The sequence below is a fragment of the Cucurbita pepo genome, chromosome LG03, assembly GCF_002806865.2.
Source record: "Cucurbita pepo subsp. pepo cultivar mu-cu-16 chromosome LG03, ASM280686v2, whole genome shotgun sequence".
Classification (NCBI taxonomy): domain Eukaryota; kingdom Viridiplantae; phylum Streptophyta; class Magnoliopsida; order Cucurbitales; family Cucurbitaceae; genus Cucurbita; species Cucurbita pepo.
In genome coordinates this window covers 10443051-10466483 of record NC_036640.1, presented here as the reverse complement: position 1 = coordinate 10466483, position 23433 = coordinate 10443051, and the positions used below count along the sequence as shown (strand labels likewise).

Here is a 23433-nt window from a genome sequence, read left to right as displayed (position 1 = left end):
AAAAGGCGAGGTACATAAATGAATTCAAACCACACCTGAATGAGAGCGATTTTGAAAGTAGGATAATTAATAAAGACTTAAAAGAATTAAAAGTTATTACTTATACCAACAATTTGCACCTTACTTCTCAGTTGCTCAATTTTAGGAACTTCAAAATTAAACATATTTTGTTTTGAGTAATTTTGTGTTGGATTACTTTATGGGAATTTTTCATTTTCCTAACATGCATGTGAGTGAAGATAAAATATGATAAAATGACTCGTGTTTGTCTGTGGGGATTGTCTTTACTCTTAGAAGCAAGGAGTAAGTAGCGTAACCATGTTGCAAAGAATGCAGGAGAATGTCGGATCCATCAGGTGTCGAATTTGGATTTCACTTTTTCTCGTTTTTCTTATGCTTTAATACTACTTTGGTTACGTGGGTATGAATAATAATATGATACAATTAAACAACCACTATAAAACTTAATTAAGGCTAGGGTTATACATTATTATTTCAAACTTGAGCTTAGACGTTGAGATTTGAAAGTGAATTTCTTTTTTAAATAGTAGTAACAGCACCACCCTAGCAATGGGTTTCGAGAAAGACTTGTTGCTCATGCGTAAGCACTTACAAATGAACCTTCATTATTGTCTCCCATGAGGTAAGCATCAATGTCTTTGGCGATATCAACAATGTCTTTGTTGATATCAATAAATGGTCTCCCTCTAACTCTTTCCAAGTGAATGAATTGTTCTCCTCATTAACATCTTCAATTAGGTTCTTTGCCAAACAAGCCTTCCCATCTATACCGGTTTAATCCACAAAACATTCTTAAATATAACATAGATGCAATATTGATTAAAAAAAAATGGGCACATGAATGAACCAAATCTACATCAAAATGAAAGGGATTCTGAGAATAGGATGACTAAGAAATTAAACTTAAATGAAATGAAAGTTACTACTTATATCAATAAGGTGCGCGTTTCTTTTCGATGCCTCGATCTAGGAGCTCCATAGTTAAGCGTGTTTTATTTAAAGTAATTTTATATTGAGTGATTTCTTGGAATTTTTTGTGAGATGCATGTAAATGAGGACAAAATATGTTAAAAGGACTCGTATTGATTTGTGAGGAGAAGTAACATGACAATGTCGCAGGAGAATATCGGGATCATCAGGTGCCGAATACAAATTTTGAATCTTGGTCTGAATCCTGGCATGGATCGTTACTTTAAACTTTTAGGTTTTTATCTATGTACTTCTTCTACTTTTACAATTATTCCATATTTGAATCCTCTTATATAAAATTCACGGTTTAGCTACAAGCACAAAGTTGAAAATTCAAAAATCGATTAAACCCGGTTTAATGATCTTTTTCCATTTTTAAAAATTATACTTCGTTTCTCACCATTCTTGGGTGACCTTCTCATATGTTTTAAAAATACAAATATGCTTTTAGACCAAATGTCTAACAAAATAGAGATTTTGAAAGGCAAGTTTTTTAAAATATAGGTAAGAGTTAAATTAAAAGAATAGAAGAGCAAAGATAGTGTTTATAAGTTTACATTTAAAAAAACATAAAACATAAACCATTTCCTATTGTAAGCCAAATTGAAAAATTAGAAATTTATTAGATAATTTTAAAAATTCATAAAATGATATACACCAATTTAAAGATTATAATAAGAAAATTATAATATAACTAATAAAAGATAAAAATTGCTAGCTTCGAACGGATCAAATATAAATAAACAAACCAGGAAAGTAGTTGAAATAAATGATGGGACCAACTTTTTGCTCCATTCGCCTTCATGTAGCTCACAACTTTGTAATTTATCTGAAGAGATATGGCATATATGGCTAAGTTTTTGATGAATTATGTTATCAATTCAAGCCTTAATTTCTATAATGCTACCAAACTTCCCTCCTCTCTTGCCCTTCATTTAAAGGTAAGGCTTACTCTCATACATTATATAACAATGGATGACATTCATGGTTTAACATGTGATATGTTGTGTTTATGTTACGATATACTCTATGTCGTGTTACATGTCATGTTATGTCATGTTTTGGTGATATGTGATCTTATGCATTTTATATGTCATGAGCATCGAGATATTTTCTCGTTATAATTAGTACAGATATGTACATTACGATATTTATGTTGCCATGAACTATGTGGACCCTTTCCCTCCGTGGCATCTGACAACGTGAGTATGCACTAGTCTAACCAGCCAAGCTCATGGCATACGTATACGATTCTGCCTGGTGAGTTCATACATGCATGCGTGGACCATGTGTAGAGAAGTATTATACATCCAACCCTATTCAGACTAGAAAGCAAAGCTCAAGACCAGGATGTTCTTAGAAAAAGATACGTTCCACCATCATTGCTTGTGTTTTTATTTTTCAACCTCAATAGTAGAGCTATTTACTCAGTATTTTTAAATACTTAAGCTACGTGTTACTTTTTTTAGGTAAAGGTAAGACGCCCATGTACAATGACAACATCGCTAAGAAGACTATAGAAGCGAAGCTAGGATAGTTGCATTTATATTTGGTGTAGTAGCTATCATATTTAATCGAGACTTTTGCATTATCTTATTTAAATTTACATTTACTACGTCAACGTCTTGAAATATAAATATAAATTAGTTTTATTTATGAATGGACCATTATTTTCAAAATGACTTTATGTTTTCGTAATAATGCATGTCTTTTATTTATTTTCAAATAAATAAACCTACCCATTGTTCTAATAATGTAACAAATCCCACCTCATCAATAATGTGTCCTAATCAATTTGGTCACATCTTAAATGGTTGTAGTGCATAAGAAAGATACCAAAGATAAACAAAGGCCCTCATTCTTGATACGTTGTTTTTGTATGTTGGATCTGTCTTTGACTTGTTGGTCTTGTACGTCGATCGATTCTTAGCTTCAAACCTAATAATTTAGATTTGGATATTAATGAAAATCTTGACCGCTTTTACATATTTTTAAATAAGTTACTTGTCTGATCTTACATCGGTTAGAGATGGGGAATGAAACATTGTTTATAAGGATGCGGAAACCTATCACTAGCAGATGCATTTTAAAAATCTTGAAGGAAAACTCGAAAGGGAAAGTCCAAAGAGGACAATATCTACTAGCGGTGGACTTGAGTTGTTATAAATAGTATCAGAGCTAGATACCGAGCAGTGTCCAGCAAGAACAATTTATTTTCAACTCTAATATGATATAATAATTTTGGAAATAGATGTAAATTATTATGTTGGATGGATGAATAATTAAACATACCCATCATCATTTTCAAAACATTATTTTATTATTATTTTTAAATAACTTTTTTTCAGTATAATCTATATAATTATGTATGAATAATTCACTATTATAAACAATAAGATCCCTAATCATATCTCATATTATGATATTTAAAATTTTGTTTTTTATGTTAAATCTCTCGTACTTGTTGAAGCTGAAATGTCTTTTGGTTCTCCCCGACAAGACGGTTCGTTTTTTGAACCCGATTTAATAACAAAAGTCGATAAACAAATGAAAAAAAAGAACAACGAAGTGCTTCATTTACTTCTCATGGAGTTGTAGTAATCTGACTGAAAACTTTTGCACATAGTTCAAAACCGAACATTAAGCGTTACAATGGAATCATGGGATGTGACAGTATGAGATCCCACATCGGTTGGAGAGAAAATTGAAACATTTCTTATATGGGCGTGGAAACCTCTCTATAACAGGCGCGTTTTAAAACTGTGATTGATGGCGATACGTAACGAGCCAAAGTAAACAATATCTGCTAGCAGTGGACTTAGGCCGTTATTGTCCTCTTTGGGTTTTCCCTCAAGACTTTAGAACGCATCTGCTAGGGAGAGGTTTTCACACCGGTGTTTTGTTCTCTTCCTCAACCGATGTGAAATATCACAGTATCAATGCTAGACACCGGGGATGGATTGTAAGGGTGTGGAACCCCAAGGGAATGGATTGTAAGAGGATGGAAACCATGGAAACCTTTTCTTATCAAACACATTTTAAATTTGAGACTGACAGCAATACGTAACCAGTCCAATGAAGAATTGTTAGTATTTTTTTTCATTTAAATAACTATTAATGGTACGTCTTATTCAAAAAGTTGACAAGAAGGGTGATTGAATTATTTTAGTCCAAAGTGTATTTTGGGAGTGTTTCATTGTGGTTGGGCATGAAATTTTTTTTAATCTACACCATTTGTTATTGATTTATTCTATATATGGAAAATCTAACCTATTCAAAAAAAATTATTGTAGGATGAAATAATTAAAAACATTCTTTGATTTAATTCACAATGACATAATGAAATGAGAGTAAAGCCCTCACTATAAATGAGTACGAGAAGAGTCATGTTTGGACAGTGCCTTAGCTTCCTTGGCTTAGATCTCCTTCTAATCACTCATAATCCAAAATCAAAGCACCATGGGTCGTTTTGGAAAGCTTGAAACTGATGTACATATCAGAGCTTCTGCTTCAAAGTTCCATGAATTATTTAGCGAAAGAACTCATCATATCTCCAACGCCTCTACCGACAAAGTGCACGGAGTCGACCTACTCGAAGGCGAATGGGGCAAAGTCGGCTCCATCGTCTGCTGGAGATATTTTCATGGTTTATCATTTTTTTAAACTTTTTTGACCATTTTGTTTTAAGGGTTTATTTAGAATGAATTTTCCAGTGCTCAAAACGATAATATTTTTACACGAAAACTTGCAGATGGGAAGGCTAGAGCGACAAAGGAGATAATCGAAGCAGTCGACAAAGAGAACAATTCGATCACTTTCACCATGATCGAGGGAGACCTTTCCGAGAAATACAAGAGTTTCAAGTTTAAGATGCAATGCATTCCAAAGAAGAAGGGAAGTGTGGTTCATTGGGTTTTAGAATATGAAAAGCTACATGATAACATTCCTGATTCACATACTATGCTTCAACTTTGTGTTGATATCGCTAAAGACATTGATGCTCACCTTATGGAAGGCAGTGAAGAACCCTAGCCATGTTGCTGCACTAAGTTCTATGGTACTATACGTATAAATAATTTGCCAATTATGTATGTATAATTTCATTTAAATAAGGCATATGTATTTGTGTTATGTTTGGGTCCTGTTCTATGTGTTGTAATAAGTGGGAGAGATATCTTCCAAGTTTCTAAATACTTAGTGTGTTCTATAAAATTATCTTGGGTAGAGGCCATTTTTAGGCATCTACCTTTATAGCTAGACCCTATCTATGTGCCTCATGGCACAACAACTAGTAGATTAAGTACTACAAATATTCGGTAAGTGACTCAAATAGCTCAAATAGCGTAGTTGAGAAATGCAAACACATTCAAATATGAATCAAGAGTTCATTCTTATGAGATCTAAAATCATGGTTTTGGATTTGGATTTCAGTAATTTCTGTATGCTTAAAATGTATATCAGGTTGTAGGTATAGTTCTATATTCTCCATTTTTGTACCCATCGAACCCACTAAATTCATACCAATTTCGTAATTCCTAGATCTCGTTGGGTAAATACTACTTTTGTATGTTAGTAATATATTTTCGTACACGAGTCGTAAGAAACTCATAAGAGTCATAAAAAGAAGAAAAATCGCGTAGGTTAGAATATGGTGTTTTTACTTTTTAATGTTTATTTATTTTATTTAATATTTGGTTATGTCATTTAAAAAATGCTTTCGTAAGTTCATGGCAGTATTTTATGATAAAGTTTCAAATGATTATTTCCGCAAAAAATGATTATGTTATATATACAGTAACGACTTTAGGTTAAGTAGAAATCTAGGGTTGTTACATTACCTGTAATACAATATTCTAAATGAAAAAAAGCATATTGTTCTTGTGAATTCTATGTCGTGAAATATGTTCTCAACTCCCTGTCGTGAAATATGTTCTCAACTCCCTCGGTGGTCAAGTTTTCAAAATTGCATATATGAATCGATTGCAAAAATTATACTCATTCATGCAAATCAAATGACAAACCCTCACAAGCAAGAATTTGCAACTATTAATCTTTTTGGTTAACAAATTTATAAAGTGAGATTAAATATTTTGTAGTTCAATCGTCTTACGAACTTATTATATAAGATATCCCACCCGAACGATTTAGATCATATAAGATATCTCACAATAACGATTTAGATCAAATCATTTATAAGAATTACAAAGTATGTCATATCAAGATAAGACATCCAATATTATTCATATATTATTTGACTTATTGTTATTACTTGAACATGATTTTCGTATATCAACTTGTATTCTTTCGTATATCAATTATTTGAATTCGTATATCAAAATTAGACTAATAAATTTGTATTTTTCATACAATTGATATATTAAATTAAAAATAAAATAATCAAAATTATTATTAAAAATTAAATAATTAATTACGAGGCTTTACAACATAAGTCCAAACATTGGTATTTAACCATTTACATGGTTGAATTTTTTTTAATACTACTCCACTTAAAGTATGATATACATTATATTTTATAAGTAAAGAATATTATCTTCATTGGTACGAGCCATTTTGAGAAACTAAAACTAAAGCTATGAAAAATTATCGACAATATCATACCATTGTCGAAGTTTCCTGATTATAACATAATATCATAACCAGCTTCCGATCTTGAGACCAGTAGACTATGGGCCACCCCGCTCCGCATAATTGAAACATAAATAGAGAATATGCAAAGCATACCGTAAAAGCCAAAATATTCATATAATAACTCCCCAGTGAACCACGCTTCCTTTTCCTTTGGAATAAATGTGATGTTCCACGTTGGTCGGGGAGGAGAACAAACTACTATTTATAAGGGTGTGGAAACCTTCCCCTAGCAGACGTGTTTTAAAGCCTTAAGGAGAAACCCGAAAGGGAAAGCCCAAAGAGAATAATATCTGCTAGCGGCGGGTCTGGGTCGGTGAAAGTGATGTTTTTTTTTTATAAAAAAGTCAAAAGTGCTTCGAGAATATTTAATGATTTAACCTAAATAAATGATAAATCGTGAAGATATTTCCAGTAGAGAATCGAGTCAACTTTGCCCCATTCGCCTTCATGTAGGTTGATCCCGTGTATTATGTCGGTGGAGACATCGGAGATATGATGAGGTCTCTCGTGAATTATTTCCTTACACTTTAAAGATGAAGCTCGGATTTCTACATCGGTTTCCACCTTTTCAAAGAGACCCATATGAATGTTATGGTTTTTAGGTATAAGATATTTTAGGGTTCTTTGTTTAGGGTCTTGTCCTAGCCTCATTTATAGTTATGGATCCCATTAAGAGCGTGATCTTACATTTCTACCACTTTGAATTTTCCAATTCAATAATTGTTATCATATAATACTATTTAATTATGACATTCTGAATTATGTGATCAATAATATTTTAAATTATTTCTAAATAATCGTTAGCATTTTGTTTTTCAAAACTAATTATGAATTATGTGATTCAAACTATTTTTAAATAGGGTATTTTGATGACCCAAAAATGGGATCAATACAATTTAAATTGTGCACAGCGACCTTGTCCGCTTAAATTCATGATGTATCGCCACCAGCCTCACGATTTTAATATGCATATGTTAGAGGAGAGGTTTTTACACTTTTACAAGGAATCCTTCGTTCTCCTCTCCAATTGATGTGGGATTTTACAATCCACCTCCTTGAGAGCGCAGCACTTTTGCTGGCACACCGCCTAGTGTCTGCCTCTTACATTATTTATAACAACTCAAGCCTACCGCTAACAAATATTATCCATTTTGACTCGTTACATATCGTTGTTGACCTCATATGATGAAATCATAGAATGTGAGTCATGCAGTGAAAAGTTAATAAACAATTAGATATAATTATGTGTCATATTATAAGTATATTGTTGACCTATGATATAGTTTTTGTAGACTTATTAATGGAGAAGCATTTCTAAGAGAATGTTTCCGTGTGTATGGATTGAAGGTCAAAGCTAATTATATTGGGTTATTTTAAGGACAATTATTCAAAAAAGTTATTGTAGGTTGAAATAATTAAAAACATTATTTGATTTTATTCCCAATGACATAGTGAAATAAGAGTAAAGCCCTCTCTATAAATGAGTCTTCCAATGAGTCCAAGAAGAGACATGTTTGGCATTGGCTTATCTTTTTTGGCTTAAATCAAAACACCATGGGTCGCTTTGGAAAGCTTGAAACTGATGTACATATCAAAGCTTCAGCTTCAAAGTTCCATGAAATATTGCACAAAAGAACCCACCGTATCTCCAATGTCTCTACCGACAAAGTGCACGGCGTTGACCTACTCGAAGGCGAATGGGGCGAAGTTGGCTCCATCATCTGCTGGAGATATTTTCACGGTTCATCATTTTTTAAACTTTTTTTACTATTTTCTTTTAAGAGTTTGTTTAGAATGACTTTTTCAAATGCTCGTAATAACAACATTTATACACGAAAACTTGCAGATGGGAAGGCTAGAGTGACAAAGGAGAGAATCGAAGCAGTCGACAAACAGAACAATTCGATCACTTTCACCGTGATCGAGGGAGACCTTACGGAGAAATACAAGAGCTTCAAGTTTAATATCCAATGCATTCCAAAGGAGAAGGGAAGTGTGATTCATTGGGTTTTAGAATATGAAAAGCTACATGATGAGATCCCTGATTCACATTCTATGCTTCAGTTTTGTGTAGAGATGTCTAAAGACATTGATGCTCATCTTATGGAAGGCAGTGAAGAACCCTAGCCATATTGCTGCACTAAGTTCTATGGTACTATACGTATAAATAATTTTCCAATTATCTATGCATGATTTCATTTAAATAAGGCATATGTATGTGTTATGTTTGGGTCCTGTTCTATGTGTTGTAATAAGTGGGAGAAATATATTCCAAAGTTTCTAAATATTTTGTACATTAGTTGTATATTTTCATACACACTAACTCCATACTAAAGACTTTAATGTTGTAAGGACAGCAAAAGTGTCAAAAAAAAAAAAAAAAAAAAAAAAAAAAAAAAAAAAAAAAAAAAAAAAANTATATGATCATACACAAATATTAGATAGCATAAGTAGAAAATATCAATTATTTGTTCTTTATAAGAGTGTGAAAACCTCTCCCTAATATACGCATTTTAAAAATCGTGAGGTTAATGGTCATACGTCATGGGCCAAGGCGGATAATATTTGTTAGTTGTGGGTTTGGAATGTTACAAATGGTATTAGAGCCAGATACCGAGCGGTGTGGCAACAAGGACGTTGGGACCTTAAGGGGGGTGGATTTTGAGATCCCACGTCAGTTGGAGGGGGGAACGAAGCGTTCCTTATAAGAGTGTGGAAACCTCTCTATAACAACCGTCTTTAAAAACCGTAAGGGTAACAGTGATACGTGACGGTCCAAAGCAGACAACATATGTTAGCTGTGGGCTTGGGATGTTACATGTATACCGGGCAAATAGATTTTTGGTATAATGATCTTGTTCGGACCAATGAAAGGGCTCCCCATTGTTGAGGTGAATTCTATGTTTGTGAAATATATTCTCACCTCCCTAGTTGGTCAAGTTTCCAAAATTGTAGATATGGGACTCCAAAAATTATTCTCATTCATGAAAAACTTTTAGAACTATTAATTTTTTCGATCAACAAATTTATAAAGAGAGATTAAATATTTTGTAGGTCAGCCTTTTTATCAAATTCATTGTATAAGATACACCACATGAACGATTTAGATCAAATTATTTGTAACCATTACTAAATAGATCATAGTTATCAAGATATGACATCCAATCTTATTCATATACCATTTAGATTATTATTTGAACCCAGCATATTGTTCCAGCTAATTACGCTTATAATCTTGAATTTTTTTTGTACAATAGATCATATTAAATTGAAAAGAAAAAAAATAATGATCAAAATGAGTGACCTTAAATTTCTATCCCCTTTGAATTTTCCAATTCTAATTAGAGGCAAAATAATTGTTATCATATAATGCTATTTAATTGTGTCATTGTGAATTATGTGATCGATAATATTTTAAATTATTTCTAAATAATTGTTAGCATATTTGTAAATTATGAATTATGAATTATGCATTCAAACGATTTTTAAATAAGGGTATTTTAATGACTCAAAAAATTTAATCAATACAATTTAAATTGTACCTATAATAGTTTAAGTCTACCGCTAACAGATGTTGTCTGCTTAAACAAATTATGTATAGTCGTCAGCCTCATGATTTTAATACGCATCTACTAGGGAGAGATTTTTACACTCTTACAAGAAATATTTTGTTCCCCTCTCCAACTAATGTGAGATCTAATAATCCACCCGATTGGAAACCTAACATCCTCACTGGCACACCGCCTAATATCTAGCTCTAATACCATTTATAACAGCTCAAGTCTACTTCTAACAGATATTATCCATTTTGGCCCGTTACGTATCGCTATCGACCTCACGGTGCAATCATGGGATGTGACAGTCATGCATTGAAAGGTTAATAAACTGTTAGAGATAATTAGGTGTCATATTATAAGTGCATTGTTGACCTATGATATAATTTTTTTTTGCAAACTTATTAATGGTGAAGAATTTCTGAGAGAAGAACTATTTTTTTTTTCCCTTTAAATAACACTATCAGTTGTAAGTTTTATTTAAAAGTCGACAAACATGATAATTAAAGTATTTTAGTACAAAGTGTATTTTAAGAATATGTCATTCTATTTTTCGTTTTAGTATGCTTCAATCCAAGGTCAAAATTTACCAAAATTTATATAGAGTTATTCTAAGTGACAATCTAACCTGGTGAAATAATTAAAAACATTATTTGATTTAAGTCATAATGACATAAGTGGACAGAAATGTGAAGCCCTCTCTATAAATAAGTCCAAGAAAAGACATGTTTGGCATTGTCTAATCTTTCTTGGCTTAAATCAAAACACCATGGGTCGTTTTGGAAAGCTTGAAACTGATGTACATATCAGAGCTTCAGCTTCAAAGTTGCATGAAATATATCACGAAAGAACTCATCATATCTCCAATGTCTCTACCGACAAAGTGCACGGCGTCGACCTACTCGAAGGCAAATGGGGTGAAGTTGGCTCCATCATCTGCTGGAGATATTTTCAGGGTTTATCAATTTTTAAACTTTTTTTACCTTTTTTTTTGAAGGATTTGTTTAGAATGCCTTTTCAAATTCTCGTAATGACAACATTTTTACATGAAAACTTGCAGATGGGAAGGCTAGGATAGCAAAGGAGAAAATCGAAGCAGTCGACAAAGAGAACAATTTGATCACTTTCACCGTGATCGAGGGAGACCTTATGGAGAAATACAAGAGTTTCAAGTTTAAGATGCAATTCATTCCAAAGGAGAAGGGAAGTGTGATTCATTGGGTTTTAGAATATGAAAAGCTGCATGATGACATTCCTGATTCACATACTATGCTTCAACTTTGTGTTGATGTCGCTAAAGACATTGATGCTCACCTTATGGAAGGCAGTGAAGAACCCTAGCCATATTGCTGCACTCAGTTATGGGGTACTTTACGTATAAATAATTTGGCTTTTACTATGCTAATTTGCCAATTATCTATGTATGATTCCATTTACATAAGGCATATCTATGTGTGTTATGTTTGGGTCCTGTTCTATGTGTTGTACTAAGTGGGAGAGATATCTTCCAAGTTTCTAAATACTTAGTGTGTTCTATAAAATTATCTTGGGTAAATGCCATTTTTAGGCCTCCAAATTTATAGCTGGACCCTATTTATATGCCTCATGTCACCCCCAACAACTATCATCAACCATTAAGATTCAATACTATAAATACAAGGTAAGTGACCCAAATAGAAATGCAAACACATTCAAACATGAATTAAGGGTTCATTCCTAGTGAGATCTAAAATCATAGTTTTGGATTTAGATTTCAGTTCTTTTCATATGCTTAAAATGTATATCAGTTTGTACGTATAGTTCTATATTCTCCATTTTTGTACCCATCGAACTCACTAAGATCATACCAATTTTGTAATTTCTAGATCTCGTTGGGTAAATACTACTTTTATATGTTAGTAATATATTTTTGTACACATAAATTGTAACAAACTCGTCAGAGTTATAAAAAGAAGAAAAATCACTTTTTAATGTTTATTTATTTTATTTAATATTTGGTTATGCCATTTTTAAAATGTTTTCGAAACAAGTAAGTCCATGACAATATTTTATAATAAAGTTTCAAATGATTATTTCCGCCCAAAATGATTATGTTATGTATACAATAACGACTTTAGGTTAAGTAGAAATCTAGGGTCGTTACATTACCTATAATACAATATTCTAAATGAAAGAAAGAGTATTGTTCAGGTGAATTCTATGTTGTGAAATATGTTCTCAACTGTGGTCAAGGTTTCAAAATTGCAAATATATGAATCGGAGTGCAAAAAAATCTTCTCATTCATGCAAATCAAATGACAAACTCTCGCAAGCAAGAATTTATAACTATTAATCTTTTCAATTAACAAATTTACAAGTGAGATTAAATATTTTGTAGTTCAGCCTGTTTACAAACTCATTGTATAAGATATTCACATGAACGATTTAGATCAAATCATTTATAACAATTACAAAATAGGTCATATTAATATTGTTATCAAAATAAGACATCCAATCTTATTCATATACTATATGATTTAGATCATTACTTGAACATGGATTTCCTGTATATCAACCACATCTTGTTGTTGAAGTTGAAAAGAAAAAAAAAATTCAAAATGAGTGTGACCTAACTTTCTATCACCTTTGAATTTTCCAATTCTAATTAGAGTGGAGGCAAAATAATTGTTATCATATAATACTATTTAATTGTGTCATGGTGAATTATGTGATCGATAATATTTTAAATTATTTCTAAATAATTGTTATCCGTAAATTATGAATCATGTGATTCACACTATTTTTAATTATGGGTATTTTGAGCCTAAGCCTACCGCTAAGGATGTTGTCTGCTTAAGTTCATTATGTATCATCGTCAGCTTCATGATTTTACTACGCTCTTACAAGAAATGTTTCGTTCCCCTCTCCAACAGATATGAAATCTAACAATTCATTCCCTTGGGAACCTGACATCCTCACTGTCACACCGCCTAATGTCTGACTCTAATACCATTTATAACAGCTCAAGTCTACCGCTAACAGATATTATCCGTTTTAGCCTTTTACGTATCGCTATCGACCTCACGATGCAATTATGAGAGGTGACAGTCATGTATTGAAAGGTTAATAAACTGTTAGAGATAATTACATGTCATATTATAAGTGCATTGTTGATCGTATGATATAGTTTTTTTTGCAAAACTTATTAATGGTGAAGAATTTCTGAGAGAAGGATTGTTAGTGTTTTTTTTTTTTTTTTTTTAAATAACTATTAGTAGTAAGTTTTATTCAAAAGTCGACCAGCGTTGTGATTGAAGTATTTTAGTACAAAGTGTATTAGTACAAAGTGTATTTTAAAAGTATTTCATTCTACTTCCGTATGCTTCAATGGAAGGTCAAAACTTACCAGATTTTATATACAGAGTTATTGTAAGTGGCAATCTAACCTACTCGTAGGTTGAAATAATTAAAACCATTATTTGATTTAATTCACAATGACGTAATTGGACACAAATGTAAAGCCCTCTCTATAAATGAGTTCAAGAAAAGACATGTTTGGCATTGGAAATCTTTCTTGGCTTAAATCAAAACATATGGGTCGCTTTGGAAAGCTTGAAACTGATGTACATATCAGAGCTTCAGCTTCAAAGTTCCATGAAATATTTCACAAAAGAACCCACCATATCTCCAATGTCTCTACCAACAAAGTGCACGGCGTCGACCTACTCGAAGGCGAATGGGGCGAAGTTGGCTCCATCCTCTGCTTGAGATATTTTCTCGGTTTATCATTTTTTAAACTTTTTTCAACCTTTTCTTTTTAAGGGTTTGTTTAGAATGACTTTTTCAAATGCTTGTAATAATAATATTTTTACACGGAAACTTGCAGATGGGAAGGCTAGAGCGTTAAAAGAGAGAATCGAAGCAGTCGACGAAGAGAACAACTCGATCACTTTCACCGTGATCGAGGGAGACCTTACGGAGAAATACAAGAGCTTCAAGTTTAATATGCAATGCATTCCAAAGGAGAAGGGAAGTGTGATTCATTGGGTTTTAGAATATGAAAAGCTGCATGATGAGATCCCTGATTCACATTCTATGCTTCAGTTTTGTATTGATGTGTCTAAAGACATTGATGCTCACCTTATGGAAGGCAGTGAAGAACCCTAGCCATATTGCTGCACTAAGTTCTATGGTACTATACGTATAAATAATTTGCCAATTATGTATGTATAATTTCATTTAAATAAGGCATATGTATGTGTGTTATGTTTGGGTCCTGTTNCTATGTTTGGTTCTATGTGTTGTAATAAGTGGGAGAAATATACTCCAAGTTTCTAAATACTTTTGTGCATTAGTTGTATATTTTGATACACACTAACTCCATGCTAAAGACTTTAATGTCGTAAGGACAGCAAAAGTGTCAAAAAAAAAATGAAAAAAAGGAAAAATCACATATATGATCATACAAAAATATTAACTATCACAAATATCAATTTTAATACGTGATACATCTAGAGATGTCTTGTGAGATCCTACATCGGTTGGAGAAGAAAACGAAACGCTTCTTATAAGGGCATAGAAACCTCTTTCTAATAGACGCATTTTAAAAATCTTGAGGGTAACGGCGATACATAACGGACCAAAGCGGACAATATCTCTTAGCTGTAGGGTTGAAATGTTATAAATGGTATCATAGTCAAATACCGGGAGGTGCGTCAGCGAAAATGTTGGGATCTTAAGGGGGTGGATTGTGAGATCTCACATCGGTTGGAGAGGGGAACGAAGCATTCCTTATAAGAGTGTGAAAAACTCTCTATAACAGATGTTTTTTAAAAACCTTGAGACTAACGGTGATATATAACGGTCCAAAGTGGACAATATATGTTAGTTCCCGGCAAACAAATAAATAAACTAAAATAAAGGAGGAAGCGTGTGGCAAGTGCGACCGTACCCTGCCACCGCTGACGACCGCATGAAAGACAACTCGAGTTGCCCATTTTCGAGGCCATTCAAGGGTAGAAGAACTCGTTGCAAGCCCACATCGGTTAGAGAGTTCACGTTTGAGACCCACAAGCGTCCACTGATCAATTAGGAGAAAAGTTAGAGGATTCTTAATGCTAAGGCTTGAAGTTCAAGGTCAGTGGAGACAAAAGGGGTCGAAAGGGGCGGAAGGAGGCTGAGAATCGAGGCATCACTTTGGGTAAGGGTTTTGTGTGCTTTTCTTTTCAAGAACTCTCAAATGTGTAGAAGATGACCATCTATGACTTCATCTTGAGTAGATCTACGAGGTTTGAGGATGGTTGTAGGCGTCCAAAACGAAATTGGGGGAGAAAAACCTGCGCGGCCTACGGGCGCATTGCGCGCAGCTTGCGAGGCCCATCGTTCGTGGTCTCTGCGGCCCAACCCGAGCGCGCTTGACTCGTGGCGGCCAACCCGGTCTGCGGCGATCTGGTCTAACTAGGCTGAGGGGTTTTTGCTCCTTTTGCGTAAATTCTCCGTTTTAACTCTAATTTTGGCGTCGTTTTCATCTACTTCCATCATTTTTACAAATGTAGGACCCAATTGAAGAGTTTAGCAATTTTGGAATTTGTTGGAGGATGTAAACTCAAACAAAAAGTGTCACGCTTTCTATGTAAGTGACACCTTGGAACCTTAGATTTTAGCTATACTCATAGTATGCTGGAAAGTAGGATATGAGAAGCATGTCTTAGAAATTTGAGCCCGAGATGAATTGGTGTGGGATATGCAATGGTATGTTAAACATTTTGATGCACATTTATCAAGAAATGAACTCTTGAGTTATGATATGACTATGATTGATGGTATGCCTTTAATATGATGTAAGCATGTTATGGGAACCTGATTATACATGTTTGAGCATAGAATGAGTTGAGATAACATATGTTGAATGGAATTATGTATGTTACCGAAACGCGTACGAAGTATCTTATAAATTGAGATTCATGACTAGGTATCTATGTTTAGATCGCTACGCTATGCTATATCTCTATGTCACATGTTCATGATTTATGCAGTTATACGGGGATGGTAGGGGTTCGCCAACTAGCCCCTGATCGTAAACCTAACCGACTGTCAAGGGTTCGGATAACCATATAACTGGCTTGTGATTTATGATTTATGATTTATGATTGTACCCTGTGGTGATTACTGTGAAATTTGCTAGTTAGCTTCCTGTAGTGAGTCAGTCACGAGCAGCAGAGGTCCACAGTTGTACCTTTAGAGTTGGTCACGATTATTGTTCATGCATGTGATTTATGCGATTATACAGGAACGGTAGGGGTTCGCCAACTAGCCCCTTATTGTAAGCCTGACTCGATTGTCAGGGTCCGGATAACCATAGAACTGGCACTGGATGTTTTATGATTTGTGCCCTGTGGGGATTATTAGGAAGTTTTCTAGTTAGCTTTCTTTTGGTGAACCTATCACGAGCGGTAGGGGTCCAAAGTTGTGTTAGGATCGATACCAGTTGTTAGGATCGCACAACAACGCACACGCTCGATCTAGATGAACACAAAGAGAAGGATAGAGAGAAGTTGCAAGGAGAACTCTGGCTAAAAGGATTTTTTATTGATGACTTCAGGCATGTACAACAAGAGAGTACAGAGAATAGAAAAGTACATTTAAGAGCTTTACTGGACGGGATATATATATGGTTCAGTCTACTAAATATAGCTTTACCAGATTTAACCATCTACTATATATAGCTATGTACCATATATAGCTTTACCGGATATAGCCATTGACCAAGCTATAAATACAGGGAGCAGACTCCATAACTCAACAATTCTCCCACTTGGAGACTGATCCTACACCATACCAATTAGGGCTTTGCATAGCTTTAATTTTCCAACATCAACACATTTTGTCAACATGTCTGCTGGATTCTTTGCACCCTCTATCTTCTCCAAACACATATCGCCTTCTTCCACTAACCTGCGAGTGAAATGGTACCGTCTTCTAATGTGTTTTGTTCTTGAATGATAGACTGGGTTTTTCACCAACTGTATGGCACTCTGACTATCTGTATAAAGGATCTTCTTGCACTGCTTCCGGCCTAATTCTTCTAGATAGTCTGTCATCCATATCATCTCCTTTCCAGCTTCAGCTATGGCCACGTACTCAGCTTCAGTAGATGAAAGAGCAACGCATTTCTGAAGCTTAGACATCCAACTCACTGCTGTTCCATCTATAGTGTAGATATACCCAGATGTGCTCTTGCTGGAGTCTACATCTCCACTCAGATCAGCATCCACAAAACCTTGCAGAACTACTTTGCCATTGCCATAACAAAGTGTAGTATTGGATGTACCTCTCAGATATCTTAGAAGCCACTTCACAGCTTCCCAATGTTCCTTCCCTGGATTTGCCATGTACTTGCTAACAACTCCCACTGCATGTGTTATGTCAGGTCTAGTGCAGACCATAGCATACATCAAACTCCCAACTGCAGAAGCGTACGGAACTGATGCCATGTGCTCACGTTCCTCAACTGTCTTGGGAGATTGCCCCTTTGACAATTTAATATGATTTGCCAAGGGGGTAGTCCTGGGTTTAGCGTTATTCATCTTGAATTTGGACAACACCTTCTCAATGTACTGCTCTTGGGATAGATTTAATGTGCCAGCAGATCTATCTCGAGAAATCCTCATCCCAAGGATCTGCTTCGCTGCACCTAAATCTTTCATCTCAAATACTGAAGACAAGCTTGCCTTCAGGTGGTTTATCTCCCTCATACTTGATCCAGCAATTAGTATATCATCCACATACAGGAGTAGAAACACATAAGAATCAGTGTATTTCTTGAGGTAGCAACACTGATCCTTTTCACTTCTGTGGAAACCACTCTTGCTCATGAAGGAGTCAAACTTCTTGTACCATTGTCTCGGTGCTTGTTTCAGTCCATACAAGCTCTTATTGAGCTTACACACCATGTGCTCCTTGCTTGGAGCTGCAAATCCTTCGGGTTGTTGCATATAGATCTCCTCGTCTAGATCTCCATGTAAAAATGCCGTTTTTACATCCATTTGCTCAAGGTGCAAATTCTCCGATGCAACAATACTCAGTAGAATTCGGATAGTAGTTAATTTCACAACTGGAGAAAAGATCTCAGCATAATCAATGCCTTTTCTTTGTGAATATCCTTTAACTACTAACCGAGCCTTAAACCTCCTTCTGCCATCTGGTTCAACCTTGATTTTGAACACCCATTTGTTCAACAGAGCTCTCTTTCCTGTAGGCAACTCAGTCAGCACCCACGTATTATTCCTTTCAAGTGAGCTCATCTCATCATCCATGGCTTGCTCCCACTTAGTTGAATCTTCCACTTGTAGGGCCTCATCAAAGGACTCTGGTTCTCCTTCGTCAGTCAGCAACAGATAGTGTAATGAGGTTGAATATCTGTCTGGTGCTCTGGTAGTTCTGGATGATCTTCTCAACACCTGTTCAGGTGCAACTTGCTCCACGTCTGGTTCTTCAGCAATAGGATCAGCCACGTCTGGTTCTTCAGCAATAGGATCAGGAGTTTCTTGAGCTTCTGTTGTACCATCACTGTGTGAATTTTCTTGCCACTCAAATTCAACTCCCACTTGCTTCGTAGTCTCAGAGTTTATCTTCTCTCTGTCCTTGTACATGACATTTTCATCAAAGGTCACATCACAGTGTCTTAGGATCTTCATATTTTTCTCATCCCAAAACCTATACCCGAACATGTCAGAGCCATAGCCTATGAAGTAGCATTTCACAGCCTTAGCATCAAGCTTATCTCTCTTCTCTGGATCAACATGAACATATGCAGTACAGCCAAAGGTTCTCAAGTGAGAGTACTTGAGTTCTTTTCCTGTCCATACTTCTTCGGGCAATTTGAACTTCAAGGGTACTGACGGCCCTCTATTAATCAAATATGCTGCTGTGTTCACAGCATCAGCCCAGAATGCCTTTGGCAATCCAGAATGAATCCTCATGCTTCTTGCTCGCTCATTCAAGGTTCTGTTCATCCTTTCTGCAATACCATTTTGTCTTGCCTTACCGGGAATTGTTCTTATTAATCTAATTCCCTCAGCTGCACAAAATGTTATAAACTCTGATTTGTTGTACTCTCCTCCATTGTCAGACCTCAGGCATTTGATCTTCAAGCCGGTCTGATTTTCAACTTCAGCTTTCCACTTCTTGAAGGTGGTAAACACATCTGACTTATGTTTCAGAAAGTAAACCCATACCTTCCTGCTGAAGTCATCGATGAAGGTGACGTAGTACCTTGATCCACCAAGTGATGAAACTGGAGATGGTCCCCAGACGTCTGTATGGACCATTTCCAACCGCACTTTCTTCGGTTCTCTGGCAGCCTTTGTGAAACTAACTCGTTTCTGTTTGCCCATAACGCAGCTCTCACAAAGACCCATATCAACAGATTTTAAGCCTTCTAAAGCTCCTTTCGCAGTGAGCATCTTCATTCCTTTGACGCTCATATGTCCAAGTCTATTGTGCCATAGACTTGAATTGGAAGCACTCTCAGCAGCAGCAGTCATGTTTATACACTCTGCAGTAGTGTATAAGGTTCCAGATTTTGTGCCACGCGCAACAACCATGGCGCCCTTCACAATCTTCCAGGAACTCTTTCCAAACTCTGCTGCATAGCCTGTGCTATCCAACTGACCAATAGAGATCAGGTTCTTCTTGAGACCAGGAATGTATCTGACATCTTGTAATGTCCATTGATTTCCTGCTGGAGTTTGTATGGAGACATCTCCCTTTCCTTCAATCTCCAAGGTTTTATTGTCGGCAAGATACACCTTCCCGAAATTTCCTGATTTGAAATTTCGAAACAATTCCTTACTTGGAGACGAATGGAACGATGCACCTGAATCCAAAATCCAGGATTCAGCTGGGCTATCCACACTAAGGATTAAAACGTCCTCAGCATCTTCTGTTGTGTATATAGAATCATCATCATCTTCAGATTTATGATTCTGCTTCTTCTTTAGCTTTGTACAATCTGTCCGAAAGTGTCCTTTTCCCCCACAGCTCCAACACGTTACGTTGGGTTTGTTTGGAGATTTTCCCCGGTTCTTTGATTTTGAACGCCCATGTTTGTTTGAGCTCTTTGATTTGCTTCTTCCCCTTCGATCAACACTGAGAGCATTGCCTGATGAATCTCCAGTTTCCCGTTTGCGAATACTTTCGCTGAGAACTACATCTCGAATTTCATCAAACTTCAGTTTATCAGATCCTCGGGAACTGCTGATTGCGGCAACAACAGTATCCCATGACTCGGGTAAGGATGACATCAAAATCAACGCTTTAATTTCATCTTCGAAATTAATTTCCACCGAACCCAGTTGACTTATGATCATATTGAATTCATTTATATGATCCGCAACACGTCCACCTTCAGACATCTGTAGATTGAACAATCTACGCATCAAATACACCTTGTTCATAGCCGACGGTTTTTCATACATATTTGACAGCGCCTTCATCAGATCTGACGTTGTCTTCTCCTTGATGATGTTAAACGCCACGTTTCTGGATAGCGTCAACCGGATCATCCCTAAGGCTTGTCGATCCTTGAGCTTCCACTGTTCCGTGGTCATGGTATCCGGCTTCACCCCCAACAGAGGTTCGTGAAGATCTTTCTGGTACAGATAATCTTCAATCTGCATCTTCCAGAAACCGAAATCGGATCCATCGAACTTCTCAATTCCAATCTTTGAACTTTCCATCTTCACAGATCGTGGTGAATTTTGCCTTGCTCTGATACCAGTTGTTAGGATCGATACCAGTTGTTAGGATCGCACAACAACGCACACGCTCGATCTAGATGAACACAAAGAGAAGGATAGAGAGAAGTTGCAAGGAGAACTCTGGCTAAAAGGATTTTTTATTGATGACTTCAGGCATGTACAACAAGAGAGTACAGAGAATAGAAAAGTACATTTAAGAGCTTTACTGGACGGGATATATATATGGTTCAGTCTACTAAATATAGCTTTACCAGATTTAACCATCTACTATATATAGCTATGTACCATATATAGCTTTACCGGATATAGCCATTGACCAAGCTATAAATACAGGGAGCAGACTCCATAACTCAACAAGTTGCACCTTAGAGTTGGTCGAGCCTTAACATGCATGAACCTTATGAGATCTATATCGAGGTTGCACCTCAAGGTCTTTGAGATATGATGACGATGATGAGAGACTAGCAGAAACGACTAACCAGGAGACCTAGAGAACCTAAGAATATTTCGAGGGTTGGAGGTCCAGATAGGACCATGAACCAAGAGAAAGTAGAATGAAAAATCTTAGGGTGTAACCTAGGAAGAAGCCTATACAAGAGAACGAATCCCAATAGGAGAATAAGATACCGAACCTATGAACAAAATTAATAAGACTTGATAACGAAATATGAACTACCAGCAAGCTGCTTACTGAGTATATTTTATATACTATCCCTACTGCTCCAACTTTCATTTCAAGTGGAGATTTATGTAGTGGTCGAGGCGGAGGCACACAGGGTTGTTGGCTATAGAGAATCCCATCACATTTGTGTCTGGAGTTTCTTTGTACTTACCTTTAAATCCGATCTTTCATGTCTTTTAAATAGTTTGACGGAACGGTGTTGTATCTTAGTGGTCTTTTCTCTTTTCTTTATAAAAACAAAATTTTCATTACTATTTTAATTAAATTTCAAATTGTATGCACGTATTCAAAGGTTTTAAATTTTACGCACTTTTCTTATTTCTACATCCTTGATAACGATTCGTGGTTCAAGTCCACGAAAAGCAGGTCGTTACATATGATCTTGTTCTTTGGACATGTTGATTTTGTAAGTTGGATATGTGTCTAATGAAATTTATTTATGATCAACATAAATTAAATCACTCCTGAACCAAAAATTATTTTCATTCATGAAAAACACTCACAACCAAGAGTAGCTATTAAATTTTTCAATCAACACATTTATAAAGGGAATTAAAAATTTTGTACTTCAACCTTTCTACAAACTCATTATGTAAAAACTCATTATGTAAGATACCCACTAGAACCATTTAGATCAAATCATTTGTAATAATTACAAAATATGTCATTAATATTGTTATCAAGAGACGTCCAATCTTATTCATATTAATATTGTTATCAAGAGACATCCAATCTTATTCATATACTATATGACTTAGATTATTACTTGAACATGGATTTCTTGTATATCAACCATGTATTGTTCTTGTTAAACTAATAATCTTGGATTTTTCGAATCATATTAAATTGAAAAAAAAAAAAGATAATCAAAATGAGTGTGAACTTACATTTCTATCCCCGTTTGAATTTTACAATTCTAATTAAAGTAGAGGCAAAATTATTGTTATCATATAATACTATTTAATTGTGTCATCGTGAATTATGTGATCGATAATATTTTTAATTATTTCTAAATAATCGTTACCATATTTGTAAATGATGAATTATGAATGATGTGATTCAAACTATTTTTAAATAATGGTATTTTGATGACTCAAAAAATTCAATCAATACAACTTAAATGGTACATGTAATAGCCTAAGTCCACCGCTAGCAGACATTGTCCGCTTAAGTTTATTATTTATCGGTGTCAACCTCATAATTTTAATATACGTTTGTTAGGGAGAGGCTTTTACACCCTTGCAAGAAATGCTTCGTTCCCCTCTCCAACCTGTGATATCCCACGTTGGTTGGGGAGGAGAACAAAACGTCTTTTATAAGGGTGTGGAAGCCTTTACCTGGGCCGTTACACAACCGATGTGGGATTTCACAATCCACCCCACTGGGAGCCAAGCGTCCTCGCTGGCACACCGCCCGGTGTCTGGCTCTTATACCATTTATTATAGCTCAAGTCTACTGCTAACAGATATTATCCACTTTGGCTCGTTACGTATTATTGTCCGCCTAGTAGTGAAATCATAGAATGTGACAGTCATGTATTGAAAGGTTAATAAATTGTTAGAAATAACTTATAAGTAAGTTGTTGACCTATGATACAAGAAGTATTTTAGTATAAAGTGTACTTTGAGAGTATTTCAATCAATCAATGGTCAAAACTTACCAAATTTATAGAGTTATTGGATATTGAAATAATTAAAAACATTATTTGATTTAATTCAAGATGACATAAGTAGACAGAATTGTGAAATCCCACATGTGAGAGTAAAGCCCTCTCTATAAATGAGTCCAAGAAGAGACATGTTTGGCATTGCCTTATCTT

The 23433-nt window shown here is 35.2% G+C and overlaps 4 protein-coding genes across 4 annotated transcripts in view; 3 read left to right on the top strand and 1 right to left on the bottom strand.

The window, feature by feature from the left end:
- The window catches only part of LOC111789733 (MLP-like protein 43), an 11791-nt gene extending 4570 nt beyond the window's left edge, over positions 1 to 7221 (bottom strand). Inside the window, exon 1 of the mRNA XM_023670406.1 lies at positions 7036 to 7221. Within this exon, the coding sequence (XP_023526174.1) occupies positions 7036 to 7221 (186 nt within the window). The remainder of the gene's footprint in view (positions 1 to 7035) is intronic.
- On the top strand, positions 4412 to 5214 carry LOC111789737 (MLP-like protein 43). Its single transcript, XM_023670409.1, has 2 exons — positions 4412 to 4636; positions 4742 to 5214. Exons 1-2 carry the CDS (start codon positions 4450 to 4452, stop codon positions 5020 to 5022), a joined length of 468 nt encoding a protein of 155 aa, XP_023526177.1. The 5' UTR covers positions 4412 to 4449; the 3' UTR covers positions 5023 to 5214.
- A 959-nt stretch (positions 7222 to 8180) lies between the features above and the next one.
- LOC111790281 (MLP-like protein 34) lies at positions 8181 to 11584 on the top strand. The gene is made up of 4 exons (XM_023671145.1): positions 8181 to 8380; positions 8486 to 8765; positions 10857 to 11149; positions 11254 to 11584. Exons 1-4 carry the CDS (start codon positions 8194 to 8196, stop codon positions 11532 to 11534), a joined length of 1041 nt encoding a protein of 346 aa, XP_023526913.1. The 5' UTR covers positions 8181 to 8193; the 3' UTR covers positions 11535 to 11584.
- Positions 11585 to 13735: 2151 nt separating this feature from the next.
- LOC111789736 (MLP-like protein 43) lies at positions 13736 to 14448 on the top strand. The gene is made up of 2 exons (XM_023670408.1): positions 13736 to 13952; positions 14059 to 14448. Exons 1-2 carry the CDS (start codon positions 13766 to 13768, stop codon positions 14337 to 14339), a joined length of 468 nt encoding a protein of 155 aa, XP_023526176.1. The 5' UTR covers positions 13736 to 13765; the 3' UTR covers positions 14340 to 14448.
- The last annotated feature ends 8985 nt before the right edge of the window (positions 14449 to 23433 follow it).

Coding starts and splice junctions, on each gene's coding strand:
- LOC111790281 (XM_023671145.1), top strand. CDS start 8,194: ATGGGTCGCTTTGGAAAGCTTGAAACTGATGTACATATCAAAGCTTCA. Junction 8,381..8,485: donor CTGCTGGAGATATTTTCACG/GTTCATCATTTT, acceptor GAAAACTTGCAG/ATGGGAAGGCTAGAGTGACA. Junction 8,766..10,856: donor GAAGGCAGTGAAGAACCCTA/GCCATATTGCTG, acceptor ATTTGATTTAAG/TCATAATGACATAAGTGGAC.
- LOC111789736 (XM_023670408.1), top strand. CDS start 13,766: ATGGGTCGCTTTGGAAAGCTTGAAACTGATGTACATATCAGAGCTTCA. Junction 13,953..14,058: donor CTGCTTGAGATATTTTCTCG/GTTTATCATTTT, acceptor GGAAACTTGCAG/ATGGGAAGGCTAGAGCGTTA.
- LOC111789737 (XM_023670409.1), top strand. CDS start 4,450: ATGGGTCGTTTTGGAAAGCTTGAAACTGATGTACATATCAGAGCTTCT. Junction 4,637..4,741: donor CTGCTGGAGATATTTTCATG/GTTTATCATTTT, acceptor GAAAACTTGCAG/ATGGGAAGGCTAGAGCGACA.